Source organism: Typopeltis vanoorti, chromosome 5, assembly GCF_054136105.1.
Source record: "Typopeltis vanoorti isolate ZY-2024b chromosome 5, IOZ_Tvanoo_1.0, whole genome shotgun sequence".
NCBI classification, from domain to species: domain Eukaryota; kingdom Metazoa; phylum Arthropoda; class Arachnida; order Uropygi; family Thelyphonidae; genus Typopeltis; species Typopeltis vanoorti.
The window spans coordinates 56189564-56216821 of NC_143553.1; the positions used below are offsets into that span (position 1 = coordinate 56189564).

Below are 27258 nucleotides of genomic sequence, written 5' to 3' on the forward strand. Positions count from 1 at the left end.
AGACAGAAGTCCTGAACAGACTATGGAAAGACTGTGTAAGGAAAGTTGTGAAGCATTACTTCATCATATCCAAACAGATTCAACAGACTGGGTTTATGACACTGCTCGTGAATGTTGTTCTTTTATTATTTTTTTATTTTTTTTCTCAGTGTATAAACCTTTTAACCTTTCTAGTATCTTAATTTATAATTAGACCAGTGCTGCTCTCATACGAGGTAGGTTCCAAAAGTTTCTGGCCTGACATACAAAATTTGTGCCAATTAAAATGCTGTGTGTGACAGATAGCACCATTCATGATGAAGTCAGTATACCAGTTTCAACTCTCCATCTAAATCATTCAGTTGGAGGCACTTGTTTGACTAACATGTGGCATGCTAATTGGCTGTAATATTAAAAATTGAGTACCATGCTGTGATAAAGTTTTTTACCAAAGAAGGGCTTTCTCGAAGTGCTATCATATAGCGATTGGATGGTGTTTATGGGGAAGCTTCGCATTCCACCATGAAGGAATGGGCTAAACAGTTTCGCCTAGGAAGAGAGAGAGAGAGAGAGCGAGCATTGAAGATGATCCTCATGATGGTTGGCCTGTGAAAGTGTTGACTGAGGAAAATGTCTCTCTTGTTGAGGAGAAACTGCTCAGTGACAGATGGCTGAAGCTTAAAGAAATCTCAGCAAGGTTGGAGCTTTCTGTAACAACCATCTTTCACATCATTCACGAGAAGCTGCACATGACGAAAGTCAGTACAAGATGGGTGCTCTAACCTCTCTCTTCAATTCAGAAGAAGCATCATGTGACCTGTTCCTGCAAGTTTTTAGAGCTTCATGACAATGCTCCAGTCCATAGGACTGGAGCAGTGTCATGAAGCTCTAAAAATTCTCATACCCAGAACACCTAAATAACATCTGTTTAGCAAATGTCATTGACCAAGCTACATAGTTTTAAACACAGAAGTATTCATGAATTATCATTAATTTTCAGACATTGAAATCTTTCAACATTTGGGAAAGGGAATGCTGCTGTTTATGACCAATCATAAAAATTGCCTGCAAGCCTATTACAACAATGGGCAGTGTATCCTCTGTTCTCAAAACTGAACGAAATAACATCTGTGTTGCAAATGTCAGTGACAATCGACAAGGAAGTATAAAGAACATTTTTTCACTGAAATTGAAGATCAAAGCAGTCTGTATCCCAGAAGAGTAGTACAAATTCTCAAATCATTCTCAAATCAAATTCTCAAATCTCATTCTCAAATCTAGTAATACCGAATACTGTTTCTTCGTAAGTTCACATTACAGTGTGTAAGTGCTTGTTTCGAAACATGAGTGCTATGATTTTTTAAAAGTAATAGGCCTACAGATTTAAATTTTAATATGAATAAGAGACAAAGGACTCTGTTTAATTTTGGTGTTAAGAAGTCTCATATTGAAGGTGTTTGTGATGCAACAAATAGTGAATCATCCACCTTGAACAATCTCCAGAGCAATCTCCAGGATGTACAAAAGGAGGGGGAAAATTACCAGCACACAGAAGAAAAAGTCTGTATTCACTCTTAAGTACATGGACAGCTATTTAAAATTTAGTTTCATACAATGCCCTGACACTGACCAATTGCCATGACCTCAATGTGTCATTTGTACTACTCTTCTGGGAAACGAAGCTATGAATGACTTATCTTGACTTGCCTGACATCTCAACACAAAACATTCTGATCTAGTCAGCAAACCCATTGATTCTTTATGTGTAAAAGAGATGCACTTAAAATAGAAAAGAAAATTATTTCCCAAGCTTCAGCCATTGACACTTCTGACGTCATCCTATTTAATATCATTACAGATTGCTAAATGTAAAAAACCGCATTTCATTGGTGAAGAACTCATTAAACCTTCTTTGATTGCCGCTTGTAATGAAGTATTAGGCCAGTCTGCAGCAAGTAAAATGAAAGACATCCTGTTGACTGATACAGTTGAAAGGTGGATATCTGATGTGGCAGAAGATGCAGAAATGCAACTCATTGAAAAAATTAAAAATTCGAAATTGTTTGCGTTACAACTGGACAAATCTACAGATATTCAGAACAACAGCATTTTACTTATGTATATACGATATATTGATCATGATGAAAGTGACATGAAGGAAGACGTTTAAATGTTTCCGAATTACCTATGCACACTACCAGCAGTGAAATTTTCAAAGTTTTAAATGGTTTCATTGAAGAGAGAGGTCTCGAATGGAAAAATTGCATTGGAGTTTGTGCTTACAGTGCTGCCTGTCTTACAGATAGAAATTCAGATTTAGTCACTAAAATTAAGGATATGGCAGGCAATAACTTATTGTCAGTGCATTGCTACATTCATAGGCAAAACCTGGCCTCCAAAAAAAATAGTACCTCAGCTTAATGAAGTCCTGTCTCAATCTGTTAAAATTATTAATTATATAAAAAACACTGCTTTGAATACAAGACTATTAAAAGCATTGTGCGATGAAATGGACTCTGATCATGAAAATCTTCTTTTCCATTTGGAAGTTCGTTGGCTGTCCCACGGTAAAGTTCTCAAGAGGTTATATGAAATCCGAAAGGAAGTTGAACTGTTTCTAATTGATAAGAAAAGCGATCTCTCCCATTATTTCTGGGATAAGAAATGGGTAGCCAGGCTGGCATATCTCAGCGACATATTTTCTTACATAAACGAGTTGAATTTAAAACTTCAAGGTCCAGATACAGCAATATTTAATGCTTGGAACAGATTGAATCACTTAAAAAGAAATTCAAATTCTGGCTTAATATGATTGCAGAAAGAAATAATGAAATGTTTCAGTCATACTCAGATTATATTATGGAAGCATATGATTTCTGTTCACAGAATTCAATTTCAGATATTATTGCAGCTCACTTGAAGATGTTGATGTTGTCGTTTGAAAAGTATTATCCTGAACGTGAGGATCCCTGAATGCAAAATATGTGGATTGTGAACCCCTTTGTTGAGCACAAAGAGGTTCCCATGAAGAAACTCTTCAACTTATTGAATTATCACTGGACAAAGGACTGGAAAGTACTTTTAATTCTATAAGTAATTCAAAATTCTGGATAAGAATGAAAAATGAATATCCAAATTTACATGAAATAGCAATGAGATTTCTTCTTTGTTTTTCCACCTCATATCTTTTTGAAACTGCATTTTCTGCCGTGACTGTGCTTAAAATGAAACAGAGGAACCTCCTGCAACTTTCTGACTGTCTCTGTTTGGCTATCACGTCACTTCATCCCAGAATTAATAAGCTAATGGACAGAAAACAGTAACAAAAATCTCGCTAGCCTAACTAAAACCTTCAAAAACTCAGTTGTAATAAAATAAACTAAGTTTAACTTTTTGAATGACTTCTAATTGCTGTGTTAAAGTGCTGCATTTTTAAATTCAAAATATTAATTAGTGTTGAACTAGTGTTTAGAATTGAGAGATTCATACATTTTTATTTATTAAATTACATACTTAAATTAAATTACATGCAGAAATAGTTATCCCCATCTACAAAAAAGGACACAAATCTGATTGTAACAATTTTCATGGAATCAGCTTACTGAGTACCTGTTATAAAGTATATGCAAAAATCTTAGCATATAAACTTAAACACATAGTAGACTCAAAATTAATAGAAGAACAAAAATGGATTCAGGTCTTTTTAATGCACAGTCATAGACTCTGCACACAGAAGAAAATAATTTACGTTAAAATATTAATCGAAAAACACAGAGAAATGAACATAGAAACACACATAGCTTTTATAGATTACACCAAAGCATTTGATAAAATTATCAGAGAAAAACTATGGGAAATCCTAGAAGAATATGAAATACCAAACCAACTCTTTAGAGCCTTATATAATATATATCAAGATAATAAAATATCTGTTAAGTACAATAATTCAACATCAAGCTGGAAACCAATAAATAGGGGAGTACATCAGGGTTGCCCTCTCTCACTGGTTTTATTTAATATATACATAGATAAAATCATAAAAGAATGGAAGATAACTAATGAAGGAGGATTCAATATAAACCGTAACACCAGATTAGCTACTCTTCATTTTGCTGATGACCAAATAATGTTTGGAAACAATGAAGTTGAACTACAAAAATCATTATGCAGTTTAAATAATCTGATAAAAACATATGGTATGGAAATATCAACAGACAAAACAAAAGTCACGGCCTTCAAAGATGCAAATCCAATAAGAAGCAAAATAGTAATAAACAACAAAATAATAGCGCAAGTGAATACATTCATATATTTAGGTTGCACAGTGTCATATGAAAATGAAGCTGATATAAAACCGAAGATATCAAACTTTTTAAAAGTAACAGCCATTATAAATAAAATTTTTAAACCCAATTATGTACAAAAACACACACGAATAAGAATCTACAATACAGTAGCTAAACCCACCTTACTTTAGCAGTGAGATATGGACAATAAAAAAAGCAGATGAAAGAAGAATCGAATCATCCAAAATGAAATTTCTGTGCAGAAATTTCATTTTGGATGGAGTCACAATAATGGACAAAATGAAAAGCAGCGAAATCAGAAAAAAACTTGGAATTACAACTTCCCTAAATGAAACAGTTATTTGCTATAAGAGAAAAATGGAAAGAATACATACTGAGAATGAATAGAAGCAGAATACCTAAACAAATTCTAAATTACCACCCAAAAGGTATTCGATGCAGAGGAAGACTCTTAAAAAGATGGAATTGAGTCCGGAACAGGCCACTTGGCCTATAAGCCTGGAAAGGAAGGAAGAATTACATACTTTACATATATAAATATTTGGAGTGTGTGTGTATGTGATAATAAGTATTTTGCTGACAAGTTGACATCCTACTGCTGCTTCTCCTGCTCAGCTGACTTCTATGGTGAGTTACAATGCACAAATATTTTTCTCACTACCATTTTTTTTTAAACCAACATCATTAAAATCAATTTAATAATACAATAATCAATTTTACACTGAATAATATTATAACTTTTCGGCAATCAGAATGGGATATGCCAATGAAAATCAGCACAAATTAATTTAATGATGTTGGCCTGAGGAAACTACAATATGCTACAAGATTTCATTAGTCCAATGATTGATAATTAATTTAAATATAATTTTATATTTGTCAACATGCTACACCATATTCATAAGTGTACTAATACTCTATGATTATGCCATAATTAATTATTGATACTTATGTTAGTTTAATATATGAACTTTAAAAAAAATTGGAAAGGTATTTATGAGTAAATTTGTTGGGACTGTGCCATCGTCTTATAAAAAAAGAATTTACTGGGCTGCAGTCTCACAAAAGTTGAGAACCACTGCACTTTAACATACTACTATTTTGGTCTTTATGAGTTTGCTGTAGTGAAAGTCAACTATTCTTCTTTCATTTATGTTTTTAAATCAATCATTTAAGAGAGTGCATGATACTTAGAGCAAAACTTTTATGAATAAAGAAAATTTTTATTACTTTAAGTAAGCTATGAAGTTAAACTGTTCATATTTGGTCTAATGTGTTAAAACTAAGAACTTTTATTGTTAATAGGCCATAAGATTTAATGATTACAAATACAAAGAGCCAGCAAGTTTCAATAGCCACTGTCTAGCATTTTCAAGGCTGTACTGGTGTGAAAACAAATGCATCAAGTTACATGAAAACACACACTTTAGTAACTGCTAAGCCGTTACATTTGATAATTCGTGTTTGATGGCGTGCATGCATTCGAATGCTTCAGTCAGAATCCAGTACATGACCACGTGTTGTGTAGTTCTTCACGTATTGTAGTTCTGTTGAGCTGAGAGAATTGATGAGATATTTCCATATGTCTCTTTAAGAATAGCACCTTGATTTCTATTTAAATTATTGCCTGTGTGTAGCATCACTGCTGCTTCTTTGAAAGTTCTGTGTCTGTAATCATTCTCGATGTAAGGCATAGAACTGTTTTTCCAATCTATAACGTGATTTGATGTTGAGAAATAATGAGCTAAACCAGATGTGATGATTCTTTTTTGATTGACATCCCCCCCCCACATGTTCCTTCTGTCTTATTTCAAAACTTCTAGAGGTCTGTCCAATGTAAGAAAGGCCACATGTGCATGGAATTTCATATACTCTAGGAAATTTGAAGAAAGGTACCTCATCTTTGGGTGATCTGAAGACTTGTCTGATCGTGGTAATTGGTTTAAAAATTACTCTGATGTTATGAGCTTTTAACATTCTTGCCCATTTTGTGGATACTGAATTAATATATGGAATGACAGCTGTGGAACATATTGGGACTCTGTTCCACATTGTTGGGGGTTGTCTTTAAAAACCAATTTGTTTAAAATGTTAGAAGGGTATCCATTCAGAGATAGAGTGTTAGCTATTGCAAAGATTAGACAGAGTTAATTTCCTGTCTTAGGCACATGACCTGCTTTCATATCTGTTACTATGGCATCATTGCTCTGTTCAGCATGACTGTTTTACTGAATGGATTTAGTTAAACATAAATCTGCATGTTCATCAAATGAATAGCTTGGGACAGGAGTTTGCTATTATCTGCTAGTAAATGCAGTTTGATATAGTGATTTTTTTTTTTTTAAAACCTGTTATTTGCATTATTGAGATAAAATTACCCTTGAGCTGTTGGACTCGGTATTTTTTATTAGTTCTTTATAGCATGATTTTCATCAGTTCCTGTTGGCTGTAAATGTGTGTAAATTATGATTGATTTTTTGCTTAACTTCCTTCTTGTGCTTGCCTTATTATTAAGGTTTCATTTTCTATTGTCTTTTCAGGGAGCAAATCAGTATATTGTGAAGTTGTCAATTGTTGACAATGAACTTGCTTTAAATGTAAGTAGCTTGATTTAAATGTAGTTTTGTTTACTATCCATTAATAGTGCTGGTACATTCTTATAAATATATATATATAGTCAATTCTTATTATAGAAAATATATTAATGCTGATGGAATTGTCTAATATAGTCAAAGGTTTGCTGTAGTGCATATTTTTATATTACAAGGCTTTCATTGGGACTTTGCAGCAGCTTGTTATAGTGATTCAGTTTGGTATAATAGTGTATTTACTATAATGAGAGTTCACTGTACATTAGATTGATTTAATGTGGATAAATTAACCAAGAAATTTCATATTTTGGCTTATTAAATAATAATTCAGAAATCTAGGAACACAATACAGAATTTTCTTGAAAAAATGGAATAAGTGGTTGAATTTGGGTGTAACTAAATATGATATTTAATTTTTTCAACTTTCAACTTGTTCATCTCAGACTTGAAAAGTCAGGCAGTCAATAAAAAAGATTTTCTGTATAAAAATATATATACTCTAGCCTGAAGACTTTCATATCCACAATCTTGAAGACAGTCCTCCAATACCAAAAGAAGAAATATTAAGAGCTATAAAGCAAATGAAGATAGGAAAGGTGATCAAGATGACATTCATACAGAAATGCTAAAGATCCTAGAAGAAAATGGAATACAAAAACTAAGAAACATCTTGAAAAAAAGCTGGAGCATTTGAATGTAAAGATTACAGACCAGTAAGCTTAGTGAGTTACGAAAAACAAAGGAATGAGAGGATATCTTCAGTGTTAGAATATTAGAAAGAAACTTTGAAATACAGAAAGATGTTTATCTTTGTTTTATAGATAATACAGCATTTGATAGGGTTCACCATAAGAAGTTAATAGAAACATTTATAGAATTGGCAGAAATATGAAAATGAATATTTAATATCAGAACCAAACTGCAAAAATCAACAGTGAACTATCAGAAACTTTCTAAATACAAAAAAATGTCAGGCCTTGTTTGCATGTTCTCCTTTTCTCTCCAGTTTCTACAGTAAAGACATTTTTGAAATTATGGAAGAATTGGAGGAGGAAATATAAATCTTCATTGTTCAAATGATACTGTATTGATCATGGAAAGAGAGGAAGACTTGCAAAAATTAATAGAGCAAATAAATATTCAGGTAAAAAATATGTGAAAGTGAAAGAAAGGAAGACGCAAGCATGCATACATTAAATTCATTAAAAAAAACAACAACTGAAGCTATGATAGTAGAGACAGAGAAAAATATATTCTGAAGTTAAAAATCAAAGTAGAAAACCAAGTTATAGAATAAGTGAAATGTTAATTATATACGACATGTAATCACAGAGGATGGAAAATGCAAGGAGAAGAATAGAAATTACAAAATCAACCTATAACGGAATGAAAAATATGCTAATATCAAGAGAAGAAGAATTAGATTAAGAATGATATAAATGCTTTATTTGGTCAACTTTTCTGTATGGAGCAGAAACATAGACAATAAACATGGAAGACATAGAAGGATTGATGTTCTTTGAGGTGTGGATGTACAGAAAAGTATTGAAGATATCATGGATCCAGAAGAAGAGGAATGAAGTTTTGGAGATGATGGTATTAAAATGGAATTAATGAAGAACATACAGAAAAGAAAAATATCATATATTGGTCATATTATAATGCATGAAAGTTTTCAAAAAGATTTATTAAAGGGAAGAATTGAAGGCAAGTGAAAGAAAGCAAGGCACAAGCATGCATACACGCTCACATGCACACAGCTGAAACACATAAAGGACTGGCTTAGCTTGAACTATGCGGAGAGCAAGAGAGTAGACAAGAAATATATGGAGATCCATAATAATCAACCTCCTTGGATGGAGATGATGCTTGATATGTCATGACCATATTTATCAGAGCATGTGAAAGGATTTGGTTTTTATTTGTTTTATATAGTTTTATAATTTAGTTATTTTTTATTTTTATTAATTAATAAATTTTTTTAATGATAAAGGGAAAATGGAGAGAAAAATAATTTCTGGTCTGATAAGCATACTTTGTCACAGTAAGTCAATCTTGTTAATTTCTCTGAATGGACATATAAATTGCTTTAAATCTTTCAGATGCTTATTACTTGGGATGGGGGCTTATTAAATTGCTAAATATTTTTGAATATGTTGAAATTTTATTTCTAAAATAGTATTTTTAAACATGTAAAAGTCTCTTAAACTGATTTTATTGCAGGGTTATGGACAAGTTGTATCATTGGCCCTTTCAGAATTTAACAGGTAAGACATCTTTAATTTAGAAAAGTAACATTTAGAATTATAATATGATGATAATGTATTTTATAATATAAGATAATATATTTCTTATTTGTTAATTGTAGGACATTTTGTCAACAGCAGCAGCTAGAACCTCAGGGAGGATTTCTGTCAACACTCACAAACATGGTAGAATTTTTGTTATTTGTTATTATTATATTATTTATTATTCATTAATATAATACTATTATATTAATAGGATTACTTCTGCTTTTTCTGTTGTTAATGTTAATTCTAATTGTTAATGTTAATAATATATATAGTTATGTATATGTATTATTTTTATCTATTTTTTATTGGAATTCATTCTTAGCTAGTTATTTAACATGTTCATTCCACTCACTGTACATATTGTTGCACACTTGCCCATGGGGTTTGACATGATAAATCACTTCCTGCTTCCAGTTTGCAATCTGGTAGGCATGTGACAAATATACACAAACAGCAATAAGATAGGATTAGGAATGAATCTAGAAAAAACAAAATGGATCAAAAACATCTACACAAGTGACAGTCACCTATGTATTAATAACATCCCTATAGAACAAGTTGACTCCTACAATTACTTAGGATAAACAGTAAAAATGAATAACAATTTATCTGAAGAACTATGACATTTTTTATCACTCACATATGGATCAGAAACTTGGAACACGACAAGAAAAGAAGAAGAGACTCTCAGAATAACTCAGCGTGCAATAGAACGTAGGATTTGTAAATCGGCAAAATTGAACATGTTAGAAACACGGAACTAAGAAAGAGATCAGGCATAAAAGATGTGGTAACTGCAGTATATGAAAGCAATATAAGATGGGCAGGTCACATAGCCAGACTCCGGGATAACATATGGACATATAGAATACTCAACTGGCAAGAAAGAATAAAGAGAGAACCAGGAAGACCACCTACAAGAGGGAAGATTCACTAGTGAAATCTATGGGCATAACATGGAAGAGAGAGGATCGAGATCGTTGGAGGCATCTTTGTGATCTGCACTCATGGAGAAATCCTGAATGAAACACAGGTCCATCAAGGTAATCAAGACATGCGACAAATTGTTATACTTTGTAGAGAAACCATAGATATGGTAGAAGAGATAAGATTTGTTGTTTTAGGACATTTAAGTAATCAATAATTAAGATAATTTCTATAATTGGCAGATATGTTTAAATTTCTGAGAGATATAGGTTAGTATATTTCAACTATTTGCATATGACTGGCACATTTATATAAATATAAATGTAACATAATAAATCAATATAAATAGATTGTTATGGATAAATATTCAGTTTACAGTTGTGGTATTATGGGTGCACTAAATTACTATGATAGAGAATGAATTGCACATTAACCTATAAATTGTTAATTATAAATGTGAAACATTTGTGATAAGCTTTGGTTTAAAAAAAAAAAAAAAAAAGGAGAGATTTGTGAATAAATCTAGCATAGAGTATTTTTAGAGCAGTATTTGGGATTTATTATAATGTTTAGTCAAATAGCAATATCTTGAAATAGAAGCTGCAGATAGAGATAGCCTGTGGTTGATAGGCTATAGATAGTCTTAGAATTGCAGTTTTCCAAATTCTGATTATATTACAAAGCCCATACTTGTTGATATTAGGAGAGTTCTTTGTTTCTACTGCTGACTCCAGAAATGGAATTTTTGATTTGTTGTTTTCTTTATCACTCTGTATAATGAGGTGTCCAAAGCATGGTTTGCTGTGACTTGCTATAATAAATGTAGTATATGTATATCTTTTAATCCTCAAGGCAAATGCTGCTTTCCATCCAAAATAGGCCAACTTGCAGGCAATTTATACCTGTGCCATAGGATGAGGTTTGTCTAGGTTGCTAGTTTGAAGTATAGCCCTATGGTTGTTTTTTTTCATAAGTACTTCAGATGGAGAAGGAATGGAATAATTTTGTTATGAGTTTGTGACAAGGAGGATAGTATTTTGTTTAGCTTATGGGGATTATAGTCACTGGTTAAAATGTGTGGCATAAATATAATTCAGTGGACATTGCCATATCATTGAAGCAAAAAAGTTTTAGTCATAAAAAAAAAAATAAATTAGCTAATGCCTTTTATTCCCTAATAGAGAGTAGGCGAGGCCTTTATACCCTATCTAGCTTTAGTCATATGTGTTAATATTTTAAGAATACTATATTATTGAGCCTAGGTAGTGATGTAGCTTATGAGTATCTTCTGCTTATGTATTCATGGGTAGATTGGCACAGCAATTTAATCATTTTTAGGTCTGCTCTCAGGATTAAGGAAACTGTAAGATGATTGTGTCACTGAAGGACTACTTCAGAATAGAATATGGTTTTTTCTCGCATGACACACTGTACCAAAATTATGGAGAATTTTAATTTCAGAGCCTGTGCTGTATCCAGGCATGAAATATACAGTACAATACAAACTTTATGCAAATATTGAATGTATCTGTTCTCTTTCAGCTTGAGTGAAAACCCACTGGCATTAAGAGAAATTCATTGGTACTCTTGCATTTCAGAAGCCCAGCTGCACAATTCACTAAGTTCTCGATGAGAAATGGATTTTGATGTTACTTTTTGACAACAAGCTGAAGGTTAGGTAATCCAGGGAGCAATCTATAACCTGCTTGTTGAATTTTTCCAAGCAACTTGAGACCTCCAGTTGTATGGTGATAGTCTCATACTGAATGGCACAAATCATCTACTAACTGAAATGCTAAATCATTATCAAATTCCTGATATGTACCTTCAAGAGATATACAAAATAATATGATAGTACTACATGATGATAAGAACACTTATTTTGCTAATCTTTCCTTTCCCATTCGATTTAAGTGATCACTCCACCTGAGATTAGTGCTGCTAACACATTCCTGATTGCTAACAACATCAGGTTCTTTACTAACATCCTCATTTTTAATATGATACCATCTGTTCACTCCCCTAATTTTTCTTGGAACTCTTATATCTGTGGTCTTCAGTCTTTGGTTGTGTTTTATTTCTAACCCAACTCTGAGATCCATAAGTGAAAACTGGTTGGAATAAACTAGCTGTATACACTGTTTTGTATACAGCTAGTTTAGTATTTTGACTAATTTCTCTCTTATTACATATAAGTTTATTCAGTTGACTTCCAGCCATACCATCTTTGCTAATTCTGTTTTGTCTTTCCACATTTATGCCATCTTCACAAAAATTGTGCCTAAATAGCTAAAATGTTTTACTTGATGTTTTTAATGTTTCGGCCTATTTTGATTGTCTTTATTGCTGATTTTCATAATACCAAATTTATTATAGCAGTTATTCTGTTTAGTTAAAGAATCTTGCAGGGCTTGTACTGAATTTATTTAGGAGTGTAACATCATTTTCATAAAAGTAAAGAGCTAAGATGCCACTTTCCTTCATAATGTAATCCTTGTAGATGACAAATAATACCGGAAATTATTTGTATGAGACAAGGGAGACTGCACCCTTGTCTCATATATCTGATTTAACATCAAACCATCTTTCTGTAGTTCCTTCAGTTTTAATTACTCACTCATAATTCAAATATTGACTGTGTGTTGCTCGATACAATGTCTCATTTACACCATATACTTGTAGTGTTTTCAACAGTTTTTCTCTTGGAATTTGTCATAAGCCTTTTCCAGATCTTCAAACCTTAAACACAGAGATCCTTGTTATATTCCAGTGATTTCTCGACTGTTTGCCTTAAAGTGAAAATCTGGTCCAGACATGCTCTTTTGGCCTGAACCCAGCTTTTTCACAGCTTTTTTTACTTCGAGTATTGATAATACACACACACCCACACATTTAGACATAAATACACACACTATTTGCATGTTTGCTTTCCTCTTGAATGTTTTTCTTACTACTCTTCTGTTACTGCTTGTTTAATTTAAGTCTTTCAAAGTAATTATTCCAGACATGTAGAATGTCTTTATCTTCAATTTTCATGTCACCTTTACCATCTTTGATTCCTTTTACAGTACTCTTTTCTCCATTTCTAAGCTTTTTCAATTGCCTCCTGAACATTTTGTAACCTTTCTGGTAGCTTGGTATATATATATATTTATAAAATTAAAATTTAACTGACTAGAATCTGAGAAAGTATAACAAAAACCTTTAATAAATCACGACTAGTTTCATCGGTGTTCCGACTTCTTCAGGTGAGTAAGAAATAACATAAGACTTATAAAAATAACAAGGTAAAAAACATGGACTTTCCAGCTTAATAAAAAGAAGCAGAATAGTAACAGTCATATTTGAATAGGTGACCGCATGCTACTGTTGGCATGAGTTGAATGTGTGTGACAGCTAATTTTAGAGCGCCAGTATTGGATTACTGCACTATGGGAATCAGGCAAATTGTAGCTTAGATTGTTGTTCAAGTGTGAAGGGTCCATGGCGTGGTCTCAAACATTTAGTGATGTTACGAGATGAATATCCATTATTTAAGAAGGTGTTTTTCAGGAAGTTGAGCTCTGTTTGAAGGTCTTCTTCTCGTAACATCACTAAATGTTTGAGACCACGCCAACAACCTTGACAAGAAGATGAATCCAACCCTATCACTCATATACAGTTACCATTTATCAGCTCTCTTACCCCAAAACTATCTAGGATTATGAAGAAATTCAACATAAAGACCAACTATACTACTCTGCCAAAACTTCGTTCTTTTCTGAGTCGACCAAAACACAACCAACTGCATTTTCCTGGTGTTTATAAAGTTATATGCAACTGTGGTCGACCTTATTTTGGCCAGACAGATAAATCTGTTTCACTTCGTCTTGAGGAACATAGACATGACATCTCCTATAGTAGAACACGAGCGAGCGCCCTTTCCAGTCATGTTCTCTTCTCTGCAAACTCTAACCTCGAAGAACGGCCACACCAAGTTGATTGGGATCACACAACCAATTTATACATATGCAAGGATGAATTTGAAAGATGAATTATAGAATCAAAAGAAATAGTTCTGGACCCTTCACACTTGAACAACAATCTAAGCTATAATTTGCCTGATTTCCATAGTGCAGTAATCCAATACTGGCGCTCTAAAATTAGCTGTCACACACATTCAACTCATGCCAACAGTAGCATGCGGTCACCTATTCAAATATGACTGTTACTATTCTGCTTCTTTTTATTAAGCTGGAAAGTCCATGTTTTTTACCTTGTTATTTTTATAAGTCTTATGTTATTTCTTACTCACCTGAAGAAGTCGGAACACCGATGAAACTAGTCGTGATTTATTAAAGGTTTTTGTTATACTTTCTCGGGTTCTAGTCAGTTAAATTTTAATTTTATAAATGTATATATCCCGAGTCAATCCTAATTACAACAATATATATATTCTTACAGAATTCTTCCCATGATGTTTATTTAGCTACTTTTATGCATAGTTTAGTCTCTTACATTTTTCTCTGTATTCTTTTAGGACATGTGACTTATTTGCTAGCAACTTCAGGTGTACTTTTTTTTTTTTTTTCCAGAACTGCTTCTTTAACATCTTGTGTCCACCATAGTGTTCTTATTTTTCTGTCCTTGGACATAACTTCACCACATGCCTCTCTAGCTGAATCAATCAATCAATCAATGTTTCCTCAGAATTTTCCACTGAGACTCTAAGGTATGGTTCATGTTTCATACTGTTTCATTTTTTTCTTGCATAATGTTGGAGTTTACATTTCATCTGTAAAAGCTATTCAACTTCAATTTTTTAAAAAAAAATACATATTCTTTTGAGTGTGATATTCATTTTTTGATATTCTTACTTAAAATTAAGAGATGATCACTTACTGTTTCAAATCCTTATACAATTATATCCTAAACTAGCATGAAGATATTACTATCAACGATAACATAGTCAGTGAGGCTTTTCTTATTTCTTGTGTCTTCTCTCCACGTAAACTTGTTCGTATCTTTATTGGAAATAGCGTCAGTAATGACTTGTCCATATCCTGAATAGAAATCCAGTAGGTACTTACCACTATTAATTAGTCTTGCTTTTTTCTCCAAATTTTCCAAAAACTTTTTTTCAAGCCTGATGGGAGTTCATTTCCTACTCTTCTGTTTAGCTCAACAAAAAGGACCAGCTTTTCCATTTTCTTTGTCAGATGCCTTACTCTGATGACTCAGAAAAATTCCTTTATTTTTCCCTTAGGACAACATTCTATGGGAACATAGACACAAATCAATTTCATTGTCCATTTCCCCATTTTGAAGTTTGCTCTATAACTCTATTTGAAATTGTCTTCCACTCAAGAAGTTTATCTTCGTGTTTGGTGTTGAATGTTGTTGCTACTCTTTCCTTTGCTTGATCATTATCGCCTGAGTATAATATCCTGTATTTATTATTTAGTAGGATTTCACTTGTTTTAGTCTTCTTTATCTCAGTAACATCGATTACGTCCATGTGGTACTTTTTCAGTTTGGCATTCGGTTTCCTTTATGTTGATACTCCTTAAGTTGATGATTCCTGTCTGCTATTCTTCTGATGTGTTTATTCCAGTAGCTGACCTTTCACTGTCCTATTTTTTTCTGATGAAAACAGCATGGATCTTGTTTAATCAGGCGATGCCCCAGCTCACTTGAAATCTCATATTTTACCCTCATGTTTATTTTTAGTTTAAGTCAGTAGAGATTTTATCAAATTAGTCCCAAATTGACAGTCCATTCTCATTCATTCCCTTTCTAACCTATTGTCCATTCCCCACATGAAGGTGAGGAGTGGACATTAGGTTAAAATCGATGATGGTTTCACCAAATTCCTTAAAGGCGATGTGGGAGTTGTTTCCCAGTTACCTGACCCTTAAGCAACTCCCCCCCCCACACACACACAGACAGCTTCTATGTGAACATATTTTTCTGCTTTAGATTCACAGTAATGTTTGTCACGAGTCCTTTGTGCAAGATTCATCGTTACTTTCTTTGCTTTAAACTTTTCTCATAGCCCATGTTCTTGTTATTTCACTATTGAATGATAGTTGACCAAATGATCCAAATCACCCTTTCATTTTTATTATAGTTGCAGGGATACAGGTTTAAAGAATTCAGTGAGGTGTAATCATTAAATGTTTCCCAACATTGTTATTAATATAGAGAAGAATTCTGTGTTGCAATTTGATGAGATATGCTGAAAATAACTTATACTTGCATTTTTCTGACATTCTTTACCAGAAGGTTGGGTTCCTTTTGGAAAGGCACCCAAGCTTCCAGTAGTCTACACTTGCATTTCAAATGATAAGTCTGATTTGGTTGTCTAATAAGAGTGCTGCATATATCCTTTATATTGCTGTTAAGTTCATAAATCTTTAAGGTGAATATGGAGTATTTTGTGATGTCTTCATTCCATTAAACGATAATATAAGCACCAGAGAGTAGTTTATTGTGAAGTTAAATCAGAGAGAAGCAGGTGATCACTGATGTATCACAGGGCTCTTTATGGAAGATAGTCCTGTTCAGTTTGTGTGTTAATAATATCAGGAAACATTTGAGGTAGAATATCCAGTTGTTTGCTGATGCTAAAGTGGGAAAGAGCAAGGTGATGTAGAGATCCTGCAAGTTGATCTAAATAAACTTTAAGTTACAGCAAAGAATAATGGCTGCCCTTTCAGCATGTCAATGTGCAATGATATGTATCTCTGGTTGCAAAAACTACAGTCTGTGTATAGATGGAACTGCACTACAAGAAAATTGATTAGGCTAGGGATTTAGAGGTAATAGTGGACACAATTCAGTGGACATATTGCAAAATACTCCAAAGGATGACATTGGATACTGGAATTTAAGAATCATACTGACAATTAGGGATGAGAATTATCCTCTTTATAAAGTTTGATACAAACTATATACAACAATGGCAGAATTGCCGGACTCAATAAGGGGACATTATAGACTATCTATTAAATGACTATATAAGTTAGCATTAGACGTGCAGTCTGAAAACTGTTATTAGTATATAATCTGTAACTAAGTATCTTTAAGTAAAATATCTTCACCTTCTATCTTAAAAATATACAAATCAATTTCAGGTGGGAAGCATGTTTGTTACTGAAGAAAATGGAATCGAGAGGAAATCTGTTAAGTAAGTAACTAACATAAACATAATGCAGTTTTGTGTAATTTAATATTTAATAACATATTGTAAAAACTTCAGAATTCATTCATTCAAACATATTTACATCCTTTTAGCAAATACAGAATTTTATTATTCTGATTGATAGTAAAAATAGGAAAATTAAATTTTGGCAGTTTTGGCAAATTTTGGCAACCTACCGTGTACGTTGATGTATCCGACAGTAAGCTGTTAATCTTATCTTCGTAATCACTGGTATTTAAAATCACTGTTGAATTTCCCTTATCTGCCTTCAATACGATAATGTCTTTCTTTTTCTTCAAACTATACAATGTTCTTTTTTTCTGAATAGTGATATTTTTGTTAGGATTTCTGGAAGATGAGAGGATTATACTACTTTTTAATCTAATATCATTAGCTATGGGTTCTGGTAACGACGAGACTGCCTTTTCTATATTACAAATGATATCCACTTTAGGGACATGATCAGGTATTATCACAAAATTGAAACCTTTTTTAAGTATATTGAGATCTGGTTTTGTTAATACGTGATCCGATAAATTAAAAATAACTTTGCTGTCTGGTAGAGAAGGTTTTGACTTAAAACGTTTTGTATGAAGATCGTTAAATTTTTTGATTTGGTCACCTATGTGTTCTTTTTGCCTAATTTCAAGTATAATTTCTAAAACCAATACAGGATGTTATTTACATTTCATTTCCTGCCACCACATTTCTCAGAAACTTAGTATTGTACACATGCTGAAGAACCGTGCCACTCTCCTTACAACAGATCAACAAGACCTCCAGGAAGAACTATCCCTGATATCTACCAACTCTATCATGAATGGATTTCTTCGAAGACTCGTCCACAAGATACTTTTCTCTGAACCCCAACAAAGACAATGAAATGATATACATTATATTTCTACCATCATCATTTCATACTTAGGGACAGTTTCCAATAAGATTGCAAGACTCCTTGGACCACACAAAATAAGAGTGGCCTTTAAACCTACAGAAACGATTAGACAATTCTTAAGATCTCCAAAAGATAGCCATCCTTTCTCCAAATACGCTGGAGTTTATAACATACCCTGCTTGTGCGGCTTGAATTACAAGCCGCACGAGCAGGGTATGTTATAAACTCCAAACTTCAGGGAGCCTTGAAATTAGGCAAAAAGAACACATAGGTGACGTCAATAATAACAGAGAAGAAAAATCGGGGTTAGCTTTTCATTTCTCAAGAACGAACCATACCATAGAGTGGGATAGAAGCACAATTCCTTACATAGAGGATGACTTCCGCTCCCGAATTTTTAAAGAAGCCACAACAGTTGCTCACTGTATACAAAACCTTAACAGGAACCAAGGACTAATCTTCTCGTGATCTGGAAGACCTTTATGAGATCTCTCAACTTGCTGGAACTGAATTACAGTGCCAACTATAGTACGTTCCTAAATAACAACAAGTGAGATTGTACACGCTCTGTTCTTTGTTTAATATAATTGGAATCGGTTGATTATAGTTTGTAACAGTTTTTTACTTTTTAGTGCCTTACATCAGTATGTACCCTGAAGATGCCAACAGCCTTAGTTGGTGAAACTAGTTGGTATAACATAGTTGTTTATTATATGCACTTGATCAATATAATCCCATTAAAAGTCATTCTACATCATTATTTTTGGCTTAGAGTCATGACAAGTCTCTAGCTCAGTTATGCACATATCACAACATTTGTTCTATTTTTGGAAACATCTGGTTTGTTTCTCATTGTAGTATATGCTTAACATTTATAAGGACTTTTCAGCTGAAGGTGAGTTGGCTAATGGAAGTGACAGCATTTTTTTCTCTCATAAAACAAGCTAACTGGCCCTGGGAACACACAAACATATAGCTCCAGTTGTAACATAGAGTTTTTGCTATTGTCATCTAGGCTGAATAGGATTGATAGGGATGCCAAGCTTCATTAGCACACCAATCTCAACAAGAATTGAAAAGAAGACTGAAAAGATTAAAAGAACAGTGAGGGAAGAAAATATCTTCATGATCTCATTGGAGGAGGGGGGGGGATCTGATCTTAACACAAATGGCTTCTATTAATTTTCTTGTAACTTATTCACTGAAGAAGCACTCGCCATTTCATTTCAACTCAATTCATCCACTCATCTCATTCCATTAGAAAAATCTGTCCATACTCTTATCCAAATTCCAGGGATGATCCTTTGTTCTCTCCACATTCACATGGAAAATTCCTATGCCACTATGTAGATGTAGCTTTTCATCATCGCTTTCCTTCACCTAATTATCAAACTTTGAATCTCGTTATCTCAATTTTTTTCTGCAAGTTGCTTGTTGATCAGTTAGTCCATTAAGTGATGCTCATTATAGCTTTCATTATTGCTGAATGTGATTTGGTTGCTTAGTTATTGTGTTCTTCTGCAATTTTGAACATGATTTGAAACAGCATCACTTTCTGTTTATAATTAATAAAATTGCTTTGGAGTCTTTTGAAATGCTGAAACAGCATATGAAGATGAGGTTGTCATCTCTGCATTTGAAAGAATGCCATGTAGATCTATTTGAATGTCAAGAATCTGATAATTGGACTGGGAAGGAGTTGTACATCAGAGAATTTGTTTTGTTCCTGCATGCCAGTATATCACAACAGTAACAAGAGATCCAGAATTACTGAATATAAATTCCTCATAAAAAATTACATCTCTGACAGAAAGTTTAAATTTGAAAGGTGACCACTTTGGAAGGAACAGCAATCTGTAAAGTTCAGCCAAGTTGTTTTCAACCAGCTTGGGAACTTTTTACATTAATGACATCAAGTAGGGTCTAACATCAGATGTGCAATTGTTTGCCAATGACGTGAAGATAGGCAGAGCAATCAAGGATGTTACCGATATTCAGCACTTACAAAATTATTTGAATAGGCTGGAAAGTTGGGCAAATGAAAATGGCTGTCAATTTAATGTTAGCAAGTATAAAATTATGCACTTTGGCATGATGAGATTTCCAGCTGCATATTATATTAGTGGGAGTTATTCTACAAGAAAAATGAGCAGGCAAGGGATCTTGGTGCATTGGTGGATGGGATTCAAAGGTCATATAGAAGTTACAAATACAACTCAGGGGATAATTGTGATGTTGAAGTGAACCTTGACATCTATGGATAAAGAAGTCATTTTGCCTCTTTATAAGGCTTTGATAAGACCATACCTGGATTATTTGTGTGCAGATTTGGTCTTCTGGATTCCAAGGGGATAAAGAATTTGTGGAAAGTATGCAAAGAAGAGTTAGAAAGATTATATCCAGATTATGGGATTTAGATTATGAGGACAGATTATGAATATGTGGATTACAGACTCTGGTTAACAGGAAAAAAGAGGGGTGATATGATAGCGGTCTATAAACTTTTGAATAGGTGTTATAGGATATCTTGTTTTTAGTGAAACTCTGCTATAGTTCTATACAATATATACATGAAAACACAAGGTAGAAGTATTATTTATTAAATATACTGCCATATATTTCAGTCTGAAATTAATGACCATTATCAGAGGCTTAAAAAACAGTTGTTACAAGGTACAATGCAAACAATTGATCTATTTGAAATAGAATGAGCCGCATGATGTTAAATCGCCAGTAGCGTTATGCTTTCACTGAAGAAAAAGTTAATCATAACAATGTAAAATAAGTTGCATATATATATATATATATATATTTGTATGCAGATTGACTCGGGTTTATGAACATGTTTTAATAATTTTAATGACTTAAAAAACCGAGCTTTTATTCTTAATTATCTCAGTGTTTTAAGTCATTAAAATTATTAAACACACACACACACATTTATTTATTGATCTTTTTTTTTTTTTTTTAAGGATGTGTTATTCGAATCAAACTTTCCCATATTTTTGATAAGGATAGGCAGTCATTCTGATTCAAGTCAGGGTGACGAAGCATGGCCTTAAGACTCTCCTTAAATAAGCATTCAAATTTGTGCTGACATTTATGTAGAAGCCATGTTTCAGACCAAAGAATGTTGTGGTCTGCCTCTATTCCGTGTTGAGCTAATCCAGACTTATTGGATTTTTTGTGAAAAATATATGGTTGATGTTTTTGTATTCTTTTTCTATTGAGTGTCCAGTTTGTCCAAAGTGGGAAAGATGGCAGTCATATGGAATTTGGTATGCACCTGGAAGAGACATAGGAGGGTTTATTAATGAGAGTCAAACAGATGTTGTGTAAAGTATTTATATTAGCTAAACATTGGTATTTTAACATATTTCAACCTTCATTTTGGGTTAGATATATAGATGGTATTTTTGCAATGTGTGACCTCACAATATAGATACTTTAACAACGTTTTTAGCTAATATAAATACTTTACATCTTCGTATCAAATTCACTATGTATAAACTCACATAGACGTGATAGATTTGCCCAATATGGACAAAGTGGATTAAATCATGCATTCAACATCCTGTGTGCAGCTAGATTGAGAAGGACTGTTACTCTAAAAAACTGTGATTCAAAAGTGACAAATTCACTTGAATAAGTATAGTTGGAAAAAAAAAAAAAAACCTTGATCACCTTTGACTCTACCCAGAGAACATTTTGATTTTATTAACACCCTCTTCCTCCAGTTAGTTTGTTAAATCAAGGATATACTGTACTTCAAAAATTTAAGTAGTAGTTAAACTGAACTCTAGAATGCCAGACCCAAGAGTTGGGCTGGTTCAGATGATATACTCTCTAGGATCTGTTTTCTGTGGATTATCTACCATTATAAGCAGTGTTTTTTTTTTTTTAATTTTTTTTTTTTTTAATTTTTTTTTTTTTTTTAGATGGTACACAATGGTACAGTGTACTGGTACTTTTATTAACACTGACATCTGGCGTGCAGATGTGATACATTTCGAAATTGTAATGTTAGTAATTTTTTGCATGTTTACCTAGTAAGCAAACCAGCAAGCTTACTTTTTAATGATATTTGCTTTTTTCAATATTATTAATATGTTTGCTATATAAATTTTTTTATATTAAGTTATCGTGTTTTTTATATTAAGTTAAGTTATTTACACGATAGCTTATTTATTTTTTATACACTGGTACAATAAATTTATGCTTATTAATGAACTTTGTGTTGTATATTTAATTTTTTGTTTTTATTCTAAAAACATTATAACACTATGAAGTAAAAATGTGACTGCTACAAGGTACATCTCCAGGTGGCAGATAGAGGAGTGACCTTCAGATATAAAGGCTGACTGTGAAATAAGCAGAGAAACCTGACGAGTAAGCAGTCGCACACCAACAGTGATAGTCACTAACAGGATGTGGAGGAACAGCTGTGAAAACACTGCATCACTCAAAACCTCACATTAGGCCAAGGACAGTACTACTTCATGGTGAGTCAGTGTTGCCATGAAAGCACTTCTATATGATGGTTGACCGACAACATTCTCAACAGAGAAGATGAGGAGGAGGAGGGGCTAACTGCTTATCATCTCCATTCAGCAGGTAGAAGACCCTCTACAAGGACAATGGTTGATGAACATAGTCAAGTTAGATGGTTATTGCTCGTGAAGAAGGCAAGGGGAAACCACTTCACTACTAATCCCAAGTAATGTAGCACATGGAAGAATGCCTATAAATGATATGCGAACTGGCAACTATGGGGTGTGACCTCAACAACATCGTGCCCAGCAGGAGAGATGACAAGGACTCTCAGGTCATTAACATGTAAAATCCTTGTGTCAACATAGCCACATGGAATGTACGCACCCTACTACAAGAAGGAAAGCTGGAGAATTTGGAAAATGAAATGAGAAAAAAAATGAAACAAAAATTATAGGAGTAAGTGAAACAAGATGGAAAGATGGAGAGTTTCAAAGCAATGAATACAGAGTAATTCATACATGCAATGAAAATGGACAGTGCAGGCTACCATTTCTAATGGATAAACAAGCAACCAAAGCACTGATGGAAGTAGAGGTAATCTTTAAAAGGCACATGATTGTAAGATTATCAGTCAAACCTCATCTGATAATAATACAAGTATATATGCTGACATCAGGATACAATGAAGATGAAGTGAAAGACATCTACGAACAAATTGAAGGACTATTGAGAAAGGCGATAACAAAAGAAAATGTAGTGATAATGGGAAACTGGAATGCCACAGTTGGAGAAGAAACACATGACATCAGTGGAAAGTTTGACCTTGGAACAAGAAACGAAAGAGGACAAAGAGACTAATAGACTTCCTGTGAACAAGAAAACCTTATGATCACTAACACTTGGTTTGAAGCCACCAAGAGGACAAGATAGGACAAGACACATGGAAGAGTCCAGGGGAACAAAAAGATTTCAAATTGACTACATCATTGTAAAATAGTAGTACTAGAACCAAGTTAAGAAAGCTGTGTCTTTCCCAGGAGCAGATATAGGATCTGACCACAACCTAGTAATGATTAAAAGCAATGATTAAAATGGAAAACTTCCAAAAAAGCTCAAGTCAAGAAAGAAATGAAACATAGAAATTTTAAAAGGAAAGGAAATTAAACAAAGATTCAGAGATTGCACCTACAAATAGATAAACAAGAAAAAGAACTGGCAACTATAGATACTGACACACTCTAGAAAGATATCAAAACAATAATAAATGAAGCAGCAGAAGAATGCATAGGAATAAAATCACGAGAACCGAAAAAGCCATAGATCACTACTGAAATATTATGTAAAATGGAAGAAAGATGAAAATGGAATAACATTAACACAATGGCAGGGCAAATGATGTATAAAAAACCCAAAAATGAGGTGGACAGAGAATGCACAAAAGCTGAAGAAAACTGATGGAATCAATAATGCAAGGAAATAGAAGAAATTGAGAAACTAGAAAGAAGTGATACAAGCTAGAGGAAGATAAAGAATATTACACACAAACACAGAAGTATAACCACTTTTGTAGGTTAAATGACAAACAGGGAAACCCAATAGCAGACCCTGAGATAAAGAAGAAAAAGATGGCAAGAATATGTACAGGAACTGTATAAAGAAAGAAAACCACTCCTGTAATTGCCAGAAAGGAAAGACAAACTCATAAACAATATAATGAAAATTACTCATGACAAATTCAACAATGCACTCAGAACTACTACAATGACTAAGGCATCAGGCATAGATTGAATATCAATCAAACTAATTAAGGAAGTGAACAGTAAAAGACAAGGTATACCAACTGATTGCTGATATTTTTGAAAAAGGAATGTGGCTGGAAGACTTTTTATGCTCTCTGATGGTACCCGTCTCTAAAAAGACTAATCAATAGAATGTACCCACTACAGAACAATAAGCTTAGTAGTCATACATCAGAAATACTACTAAAATAATAAAAGATCGACTGGAATCAAAATAGGAAACCTACCTTGAAGAAAACCAATTTGGTTTCAGAAAAGAACAAGGAAGCAGGGATGCAATTCTGGTCTTAGGCATCTTGGTGAATATATGATAGAACAAAGACGACACCTGTATATGTGCTTTATAGACTACGAAATGGCATTTGACATGGCATAAACTCTTCCCATTGTTGAGAGAGAGATAGGAGTAGAAGAACAAATAATAAAGTTGATCTGGCAATTGTATAAATATCGAACAACAGTAGTGTCTCTCTGCAAGAGAGATGGTCAGAACTAGTTAAAATTGAGAGAGGTGTAAGATAAGGATGCCTACTCTTCCTAATCTTTTTTGACATTGTTGCAGACAAAATGATGAAGGAAGCTTTAAATAAAGAGTACGGAATTGTGATAAATGGCAAAAGAGTAAATGTTATTAAATTTGCAGACGACCAAGCAATAATAGCAAGTTGCTCTAATGGACTGGAAAAAATGTTGAAAGGAATAAATAAGACATCTGAATATGGCATGAGAAGAATCTTCATGAAAACAAAGGCAATGATAATAGGAAAGAAACCCCATACTGTGAACATCAGAATAGAAGATAAACCATTAAACAAGTGACTTCCTTTCAATACTTGGGATAGTTGATCACAGAAGATGCACATTGCACAAAAGAAGCAAAATCAAGAATTGCACAGGCAAAAATGCATTTTACAATAAATATCATATACTCACATCAAAACAAATTGACATCGAATTAAGAAAGAGACTAACAGAGACCTTTTCTGGCCAGTCGTGTTATGTGTGTCGGAAACCTGGACACTCCTTAAGCAAGATCAAAAATACCTAGAGTCCTTCAAGATATAGTGCTGGAGACAATTAATGAAAGTGAGTTGGAAAGAAAAGGAAAGCAACGAGAAAGGTTTCAAAGAAGTTGGTGAAGAAAAAAGTATATTGGAGATCATAAAGAAGAGGTGACTCAAATGGATAGGACACCTACTAAGGCATAATAATTTCCTCAAAACAGTAACAGAAGGGAAAATCCTGAGTAAAAGAATGAGGGTAAGATGAAGAATGAACTTCACCACACAACTAGTGAAGATTTTGGAACAAGAAGATATGGAAAAATGAAGAGAATCACTGAAGAGAGGAACGAATGGTGGGAACAGTGTGCTACAGCCAACCAAAATATCAGTAAATAATTTTTTGGTGTTCTTTTCATGTCGTTTTAATTAAAAAAATTTTTTCCTAGCAAGCAAAGAATGAGTACTGGCACCTAATTTTTTACAAAAAAAAAAAAAAAGTGCTGATTATAAGTAATTATGCAGAAAATAATAAAATTAAAACCCAGAAGCTGTTCAGTTTATCATTAGAAATCCTTTTAAATATATACTTTGCAGTTACAAGTAATTTTCTATAGTAAGTTATTGGAACATTAATGAACTTTGTTATTTATGGAAATAACTTATTTCTTTCATATATTTTAAACACTTAGTTTTCTCGAAATTCATTGTAATATAAACTTTACTTTGCTTTACAGAGTAAACAATGCTGTTTTATTAGCTTTGTATGAAGCTGTACATATGAATAGGTATTTTATCACTACACTTACTCATGTAAGTATATTCATTAAGTTACAGTTTTCATATTTTGTCATCCTAACTTAGAAGATTTTCTTTTCATAATATATATCCAAATGACATGCTACACATACACAAGAAACTTTTGGTTATCTGAGTGGCATTTGTTGGAAATTACAACTGAAACAACTAAGGCTATGATGCTAGTGATTATATTTTTTAATTGTGTTTATTCTTTGGCTGTTTTTCCCTCATGAGTTTCTGAAAGGAAAACACTGTTTACTTTATATGATATCAGATAACCTTAATTTAAAAAGCTCTATAAAGGTTTCTTGCATCAACAGTTTTATTTGACCCTAGGTCTTTCCAGCTAAAGGCAAATGCCATGCTGTCCTTGCAACTGTCCTATACAAAGACTTTTAATTATCTGGAAATATGGGATGGGAGGAATGTGAATCTGGGTAGGTAGAGCAATATTGGTTAAGAGTAAAGCTGTAAGGAAGTGCTGGCTGAGAGATGAGTGGTATAAGTCAGGGTAAGGATCATGTAGAGGTATGGATTTGACAAAGCAGTAATAAGATGAAGTGAAATTGCAGAAGAAGTAAGAATAACAGAATATCTTTTGACTGATCAGATAAGTATAGGATGAAAGTAGGGTAGATGGAGAGAGAAATAGAAGAGATCAGGAAGGAAGCAGAATACTTGAGATATAAGAAAGTAAAAGGAGAATTAGAGGATTACTTGAGGTGAGTGGAAGTGTGAAAAAGATGACAGAATGGGATCAAGTGAGTGAAGGTCAAGAGAGAGCAGCCAAGTAATGGAACAAGTATAAGTGAGAGTCAGATGAAAGAGTACAAGAGCAAAGGAATTAGTAAAGGTATGAATAAGATGATCGTGAGAGAGCAAGATAGTGAATGTTTTATAGCCTGTGAGAACATGGGAGAGCCAGAGAATGAATGAAAGTGACAGGAGGCCAATGAGTGGTTTGGAAGAGGAGAGAATAAGGAGAGT

The 27258-nt window shown here is 33.3% G+C and overlaps 1 protein-coding gene across 5 annotated transcripts in view; it reads left to right on the forward strand.

Annotated features, from left to right (window-relative positions):
• Window positions 1-27258, forward strand: part of LOC150106430 (armadillo-like helical domain-containing protein 3) — a 352469-nt gene that overhangs the window by 123684 nt on the left and 201527 nt on the right. For all 5 annotated transcript variants that reach the window (XM_090392440.1, XM_090392443.1, XM_090392441.1 and 2 more), the window contains 5 exons: window positions 6827-6883; window positions 9101-9144; window positions 9246-9309; window positions 17214-17266; window positions 26208-26283. In XM_090392440.1, coding sequence (XP_090248566.1) covers window positions 6827-6883; window positions 9101-9144; window positions 9246-9309; window positions 17214-17266; window positions 26208-26283 — 294 coding nt within the window. The remainder of the gene's footprint in view (window positions 1-6826; window positions 6884-9100; window positions 9145-9245; window positions 9310-17213; window positions 17267-26207; window positions 26284-27258) is intronic.